The sequence below is a fragment of the Lineus longissimus genome, chromosome 13 (genome assembly GCF_910592395.1).
Source record: "Lineus longissimus chromosome 13, tnLinLong1.2, whole genome shotgun sequence".
Lineage (NCBI taxonomy): Eukaryota > Metazoa > Nemertea > Pilidiophora > Heteronemertea > Lineidae > Lineus > Lineus longissimus.
The window spans coordinates 254,661-262,872 of record NC_088320.1 but is presented as its reverse complement, the minus strand read 5'-3'; the positions used below and the strand labels follow the sequence as shown (position 1 = coordinate 262,872).

The 8,212-nt window shown below is 42.8% G+C and overlaps 1 protein-coding gene across 3 annotated transcripts; it reads left to right on the top strand.

Annotated features, from left to right (window-relative positions):
* Nucleotides 1–1,855: 1,855 nt before the first annotated feature.
* LOC135498133 (3-hydroxyisobutyryl-CoA hydrolase, mitochondrial-like) lies at nt 1,856–7,506 on the top strand. Of its 3 annotated transcripts, none has more exons than XM_064788307.1 (10): nt 1,856–1,939; nt 2,642–2,745; nt 3,063–3,200; nt 3,638–3,722; nt 4,299–4,432; nt 4,579–4,803; nt 5,388–5,474; nt 5,804–5,962; nt 6,463–6,601; nt 6,894–7,506. In XM_064788307.1, the coding sequence occupies exons 2-10, from the start codon at nt 2,671–2,673 to the stop codon at nt 7,010–7,012; spliced, it is 1,161 nt and encodes a 386-aa protein (XP_064644377.1). In that variant the 5' UTR covers nt 1,856–1,939; nt 2,642–2,670; the 3' UTR covers nt 7,013–7,506. The 3 variants fall into 3 exon arrangements, with proteins under 3 accessions (XP_064644377.1, XP_064644378.1, XP_064644379.1); XM_064788308.1 differs by having other exon boundaries at nt 1,856–2,268; XM_064788309.1 differs by lacking the exon at nt 1,856–1,939 and having other exon boundaries at nt 2,724–2,855.
* Nucleotides 7,507–8,212: the final 706 nt, after the last annotated feature.

Here is an 8,212-nt window from a genome sequence, read left to right as displayed (position 1 = left end):
TTCCATTACTGCTTGCTTGATATTGCCCTAACAACTTTTTCATGAATCAATTTTGAGCATTATGTTTACAACGTAGAATGTTACTTGTTTCAGCTCAAGTTTGACCACTTAGGCAGTGCTTTACTAAAGTGACAGATTGAAATCTAAATCACTGTCCGGATGGGTCCAGCTTTGGTTGAAATAAGCCATTTGCCTCTTTATCAATTTTACAATAGATCTTGAACGTAATGGGTTTTATGGCAAAATTTCTGCACAGGCATTTTACTTTGCTCCAAACTAGATGTACAATTCTTGTCTGTTATTTTGTCAATCAAAATAAGGAAACTCGAACATAGTGTACTAGCAAGCAATGACGTGTATAAACTCTTATGTACCTTTTCAATGGTTACATTCTCCAATAGCTTAAACTCTCTACCAAAGTATTTTAAGGTAATAAACTATTTACTCTGATGGTAATTAGCATTAGTATGGTAATTAGTGTTAATTACCACAATAAGCAATAAAGGCTATCATTACTGACGTTGCATTAATCCACTATACTCAACACTTCGATATTTCATAAAATGAAAATAAATCTGATTTGTTAAATTTCTGTATTAGAGTTATTTGTGATCATGTTTCAAAGTTACTCATTCATTTGAGTTGGTTCGGTTATTTCTCATTAGAGGGCTATGATAGGACTCAATAAGTCCTTCTGAGACGATTTAAAGGACCACAATATACATCTTGCTATGACCCAACTCGCATCACAAATCAGCTAAGGCGGTTTCGTTAGCGATAAATCAATTATTATGTATCCAGATTTCGAAGATTTTGTCTTTGTGAGTTTCAAGACCAAGAGACACAAAATGACTCCCCCTTACACGTTTCCCAAACCCCCAATGCACTGGCTAAACATGTCAGAAGGACAGGGGGTTTGGGAGACCCCCTAATGCACTGGCTAAAACGTATCGGAAGGACGGGGTTGTGGGGGTTGTGGGGGTGGGGGGGGGGGGGGGGGGGGTGCTCCCCCATGTCAAACAGCTGAGTGAGTTCACTAGAGCTTGCAAATTACATAGTATAAAACTAAATACATATATGTGTATATACATATATAAAACCGTCATCGGATGCGCATCCGATATGCCACGAGATCCTTTACCGTCAATTCCCTTACCGTCATCGGATGCGCATCCGATATGTCACGAGATCCTTTACCGTCAATTCCCTTACCGTCTTCGGATCCGATACGCCACGAGATCCTTCACCGTCAATTCCCTTACCGTCTTCGGATGCGCATCCGATATGCCACGAGATCCTTTACCGTCAATTTCTTTACCGTCATCGGATGCGCATCCGATATGCCACGAGTTTTTTTGTTACCTCACCGTCAATTCCTATACCGTCATGGATGCCACGAGCTTTGTTCGCGTTGTAAAGGTTTCGGGGATACGACTAATGCATGCGAGCACCGTCGGCGGAACCCCAGCGCCCGCCCTCTCGATCTATCCGTGGGCCGCGCCACTAGACTGTCAGCGCTCACGGACTCCGGACCTCCAGACCTTAGAGACCGAGCTTTTCTTTACCTTACAATTACTGTATACTCGGCGCCTCACTTATATGTGTTGTTTTTTTCACATACATTGTTCTCGTGGTTTACGGAAAAGTAGGCCTAAAATGTTATAGTGTCTAAAAACAATATTCAGTTAATGGAATTACACTTTTTTCCATTACTGCTTGCTTGATATTGCCCTAACAACTTTTTCATGAATCAATTTTGAGCATTTTGTTTACAACGTAGTTATTATAGCACGAATTATGAGTCTAAAATGCCAAATACTTGCAACTATTATGTTAATCACTGAAATCTTAGTGTACTAATTGCTCGCTATAAGCTAGGTTATTGCGCCCCTAAACCAACGTACTGACAACGCTACCTCCCCGGAACTCAAACTTTAACGTGAGTTAATTGTAATCTTACTCTCTATATACCAAAGTGATTTACCTAGGAATACAGTTGCACTTCACTGAAAACTAATGATGTGTTGATGAGTTCAATGAATCCTTCGATTCCTTTGGTTTTCTTGGCGAACTGACGTCCGACAATCAATGACCCGTTGACGTGTACCTGCAATACGCCATTGCCGTAGTGTGTAAACAGATCTATTTTTGGACGAAACTCATTACTTCACAAACTGAGTGACACCTGGGCATTCATTTTGTACATAAACTTGTGCAACCTTTTGTCGGATGGACTTTAGACTTGCGTTGCTTATGATATCATGATATGTATGCGTGCATTGTTTCTTTTACCCTTTCCCTGCCCGGCCCTCCCCCAGTCCCACCAATGGACAGACCACTGTGGCGCAGTGATATGCATATCCATCCATATCCGCGGAGTGGACAAGGGTGCCTCACATGCACGCCACGGATGTGGAACTGTAGCCTTTTTCAAAGGGGACAAATTCGAAGCGATATTCGATGTAGGTTTTTACAGGCCTCACGTTCGATCCAGTAGCCAATCCCGGGCAGATCACCATGGGGGGGGGGGGCGTGTTGGGGACTCATCGTTTTTGTGACAGGATGAGGATGGTGTTTCGGTGTTGGCACTGCTTGTTGAAATACTTGGATCTTTAAGAAAATACTTGCATTGTTTTTCCAGACGTGACAGAGTATCAGTCAACTTGACTGATGGCCTTTAGACCACGATTGTTTCCTTTCTACAAAAGGTCCTTGTCAAGGTGCAGCATTATTCTCCAGCATCTGGTGAGTGGTCAGTAAAGTTGTAAGCCCAGGGAGCAAAATCACTTGTAACATCAGAGCCTGTCACCTCGGAGCTCAGGGTTTGATCCAAGATCGTCTTCATGTGATGAGAGGTACTGTCTCTGGTTTCCTTCTACATCATATCATAGGTTGCCAAATATCATAGCTTGTAAGGTCCTAGTTGTAAATCGGAAGAAAATCGGATTTATCAACTCCTTCAGAACACGTCTTACATGGCAGCCGCCAGTCATTTGCTTAACCAATTAACAAAATCCTTTCAGTCACAAAATTTCACTTTTCTTTCTTACTCTCTTGCACAGCGGATGAATTCGCAAGCTGCAACAGATGAGGTCCTTCTAGAAACTATTGGAGACAAGGGTGTTATCACTCTGAACCGACCGAAAGCTCTCAATGCTTTGAATCTGTCCATGATACGAACTATTTATCCACAATTAAAGGCAAGTATGGATTATCTATACTTGTTAAAAGTGAGGAGGGATGGTGAACACTTCTGTTATTCTTTTGCCCTTGTGATTGTGTGATGGCATTCTGATAGATTCTCGTTTTCAAGTTCTACTAGATTGCCGAAGGCGCAGCACATTAGCTCATCATTGGGCATCCAACTGTCCCAAGTTGGATTTTGATATGTTGATACTTTCGGACCAAACTGAAGTGGCTCTAGTCTCGACCAGCTTTGTGCTGTGCATGTATGTCTCCGCATGTATCTCTTTGATCAAATGATAAGGAAAGCTCCTGAGCCATCTTGATTCATGGGTTTGCATCACCGCTATCGAGCTCACTTGGATGAGTGATTTAGCGATCTCAAAACATTGCGGGTCAAGATGGCCCTTAGCTTGCTCTTGTGCTTTAATGATTTACTCTTGCCTCTCTCCAGGCCTGGGAGGATGACCCAGCTATGAAGATGATCATGATAAAGGGTGCAGGGAACAGAGCATTTTGTGCTGGAGGTGATATTGTAGGTATGGTTGAATGATTCACTTAGCAGCTTGCTCTGAAGGTGAGGATGATTGGTGAATGCTGGGACATCTCGGCCACTGAAGATGCCCACTGACTCACTTCACTGAATAGAACAATCAAATTCTTCCTCTCATTTTAGGTGTGCAGGCGCATTGCCTTTGCTGTCAACCAAAAAGACAGAGCTGTATTATCCTTCATGAGCTTTTCAGCATTCCTCTGTGAATACGATAAATAGAGGTTGCTAATGCTGGCTATTGAGGTTCAACAACTCAATGGTTACGATAGAGCAGTAAACCGGTAGTCCAGAGATCTGTGGTTCAAAGCCCAGTCCTTAACTTTCTGTACTTATTTCATTCTTTCTATACATGTCACTGTGAATTTCAAAAGAGACGAGCAATTGTGCTCACTTTGTTTTATACTGTGAAGTCAAAGCAAGAGCTGTTTAATATAAGGAACTACACAGTCATCAACCTCCATGTCCAATCTGAGTGAGACCAACGATCACTCGGCAGCCATTTCTCTTTCCCTAGAATTCAGATGTTATTGTTTTTCATTTGAACATAATTTTCTGTTTTCAGCTGTAACGGAGGCTGGGAAAGTTGGCGACCCACTGTCACAACACTTCTTTAAGGAAGAGTACATTCTCAACAATGCCATAGGTACACTACATATTCCCTTCGTGGCCCTCATTAACGGGATCACAATGGGTGGGGTAAGTACAGTCACCCTTTGTAGCCCTCATTTATCACATTGGCTGAGTAAGTGCACAAGTACTAGAACTTCAAAGTCATGCTCACTATTAAGATACTAGCTCTAGTTCTATCACAAGGTGTAATTATTCACTTGCTTCTGTTTCAGGGGGTTGGTTTATCAGTGCATGGTTCATTCAGAGTAGCCACAGAGAAGACGTTGTTTGCCATGCCAGAGACAGACATAGGTTTATTCCCTGATGTTGGTGGCAGTTACTTTCTGCCTAGACTTGGTGGCAAGTTGGGGGTTTTCCTTGCATTGACCGGTTTCCGGTTGAAGGGTCTTGACGTGCAGAAGGCAGGAGTCGCCACCCATTATGTCAAGTCAGAGATGGTGAGTAGAGCGGTGGGGTGGCATCTAGTGTCAAGTCAGAGATGGTGAGTAGAGCGGTGGGGTGGCATCTAGTGTCAAGTCAGAGATGGTAAGTAGAGCGGTGGGGTGGCATCTAGTGTCAAGTCAGAGATGGTAAGTAGAGCGGTGGGGTGGCATCTAGTGTCAAGTCAGAGATGGTGAGTAGAGCGGTGGGGTGGCATCTAGTGTCAAGTCAGAGATGGTAAGTAGAGCGGTGGGGTGGCATCTAGTGTCAAGTCAGAGATGGTAAGTAGAGTGGTGGGGTGGCATCTAGTGTCAAGTCAGAGATGGTGAGTAGAGCGGTGGGGTGGCATCTCGTCATGGTAGTAAACACCACATGGGCTGGATTCTGGTTGTGAATTTGCCTCCTCGGGCAACCCAAGACCCTCCAACAGCAATTGTGTGGGACATCTATTCTATGTGTTCATTACCTTTATCATTCGAGCATCCATGTGACATCCAAGTGCAAGGACGTCATTTGGGCATCCATGGGTTGTGGAAGAGTTTGGTTGAAACCATCTTTTGACAGCCTCCAGTTCAGTATGTTTATTACTTCTGTTTTTCAGGTGCCAATTATAGAAAAAGAACTTCTAGATTTAGAGTTTCCCGACACTGGAGACATTGCTCACATATTAGACCGTTATCAAAAAGAGGTAAGATCATCCAGCTAATCTGCTCTTTCTTTTTTCTCGAAACTTGTTGACCAATCTAGATTCTGAGGCGAGCCCACCTCGGTTATGGCCACCTGTGCTTAGGGAATGGACATTCTGAGGCGAGCCCACCTCGGTTATGGCCACCTGTGCTTAGGGAATGGACATCGTGTGATTAGTATTTTGGTCTGTCCTATACGTCATCAGAACACCAACCATAATATCAGGCGACAGTAGGCAAGTGGTTAGACCAGATGATGCCATTCTGAGGGCGTATTCAGTAAGTGATCATTTGCCAAATCATGAATTAACCAACCAACAATTCATTTCAGACTTTAACAAAAGATGGCGATGCAGACTTTATCCTCAAACCTCGCATGGAAAAGATCAATAAGTTATTTAAAGGTGATAGGATGGAAGACATCTTCACACAACTCGAGCAGGATGGCTCTGAATGGGCGCTCAGTCAGTTAGCATTGTTAAAAAAAATGGTAAGGTCATGATAGGGGGACATGGTGCGTGTATCGGTGGCTATTCATTGCCGGATTGTGGCCGCCCTTGGCTCACTGATCACCAGGAGAGTGGAGCTAAAATGTTGGTGAAAACCAAGGCATCGCATTGAAGTTTCAGGCAGAATGCCAGCTCCCCCAGGCAGTATATGGTGAGACGGCAAATCGGACAGTGAAATGTCAGACCTCAAACTAAACATTGACATGTGATTTTGACTTTAAGGGTTGACCATATGTACCACCATTTTGGCTAGACCTCCAAATCCTAGCAATTAGAACTCCTTCAAATCGTAGTGAATGCTCATTTCAAGGCCGGGAGTCTGTTCTTTGTTTTCCTGAGAACAGACTCCCATGATTTAAATGAGCATTCAATTCATTTGGAAAGAGTTCTGATTGCTTTAGGAATTGGAGGTCTAGCCTAAATGGCGGTACCTATGGTCAACCTTAATATTGTACCTGAACTCTTGCCATGTGCCTTTCAGTCCCCTACATCCATGAAGGTCACGTTACGCCAAATTAACGAAGGAGGGAGGCTGAGCTTGCAGGATTGTTTCCAGATGGAGTACCGACTCAGTCAGAGGTTCATGGAGGACAAGGACTTCTATGAGGGAGTGAGAGCAGGTACACATGGCACTCTCCCCAGCAGAAATCATCTCACCAATATGACATATATCCCTTTAAATTTTGTCGAATCTAACAACCAAGGGTTGAGGCGTAAGACGATTTCAACTTGAAAAGGTGCAAGACTCACTGCCCCATCTTGTGATAGTCATCAGAAGTCCACTTCCTCCTTACAAGCGCTTCTGTGCTTTCCATACCGTCAGTCTGTTGTGAAAGTGTATAACGTCGCTATCCAGTCACATGATGGGTTTGAGGTACTGTATCAATAACTCTGTGTGATATTTATTTTCAGTTCTCCTGGATAAAGACAAGAAGCCCAAGTGGAACCCTGACACTATCAAGGATGTTTCTGACGACCATGTCTCCCATTACTTCTCACCGCTCCCGTCTGATCAAGAACTAACATTGTAGGAGACAGACTCTTAGGACTGTGAAGTCTCACCGCTCCCGTCTGATCAAGAACTAACATTGTAGGAGACAGACTCTTAGGACTGTGAAGTCTCACCGCTCCCGTCTGATCAAGAACTAACATTGTAGGAGACAGACTCTTAGGACTGTGAAGTCTCACCGCTCCCGTCTGATCAAGAACTAACATTGTAGGAGACAGACTCTTAGGACTGTGAAGTGTCACACTTTTCATTAAGTTATTGGAGTGTGAATTCAATGTGAAATCACTAGCGATCCAAGAATGCGGTTCTCATGAGGTGGACTGCACACTGAGATATGGGGCAACTGGGCTCATTTTGAATTCTGACGAAAACTGGACTACAGACTGAACTGAACTATGATTTTTAATGCTATTTTGAAAGTGCTTAAGTGTTTCCGTAAATGCTTGGCATTCACTGTATACTCACTGTAGGTATGATGATCATGAAATAATAAGTCGATGAGAGTGATGTTCATAACTACTGGTTTGCTTTTCAATCTTCGAACCAAGGCACAATTGCCCTCTTCAACTTCAAGATGAACACAAGGACAGATGTGTCGACTTGGATTGCGATATTGCCCCTGCCCTGCTTTGTAAACACATATGCAGACAGTCCCTCTATTCAGACCGAATGCCAAAGCACAAATTGTGATAGTTTATAATGATATAGACAGGCCCTACCACTGCACGAAACAGGTTGGAATACTGAGTTAATTCTGTTATACTGAGATCAGTATTCTAGCTGTGATGTGTATTATTAGAATATACTGCTATATACTGAGATGGTATATATTTCGAATATAATGATTGCAGTATATCACAGCGTAGTGTACTGAGATGTATAATATCTCATTATACTAGATTAAATTTGTATCAATGTGTTATACTGAAGAATATGAAGCAATTATATTGGATATCAAATGTGAAGTATAACACATGATACATCATGGTATCCTGCCATTCTATAAGATAGAAATTTGAAAAATGCTGCTTCGGTATTTCATAGGAAATATAAGTATATCCTCCCCATTAATGTGCATTCTGGGATTGAGTATGAATCTGTTATATTCAGTTTTATTGCATGACATGCCACTTTAAAGTTGCTGCTGGATGTAGTATTAGACTGTTAAAGTACTGTCCCAGCATTACAAATGGAACTTTATCACCGTTTGATGCGTCTGCTC

Bases quoted from the DNA above. Each gene is read 5' to 3' on its own strand.
- LOC135498133 (XM_064788307.1), top strand. From the start codon at position 2,671: ATGGCCTTTAGACCACGATTGTTTCCTTTCTACAAAAGGTCCTTGTCA. The intron at 2,746-3,062 runs GTGAGTGGTCAG...TCTCTTGCACAG, and splicing joins GCATTATTCTCCAGCATCTG to CGGATGAATTCGCAAGCTGC. The intron at 3,201-3,637 runs GCAAGTATGGAT...GCCTCTCTCCAG, and splicing joins CTATTTATCCACAATTAAAG to GCCTGGGAGGATGACCCAGC.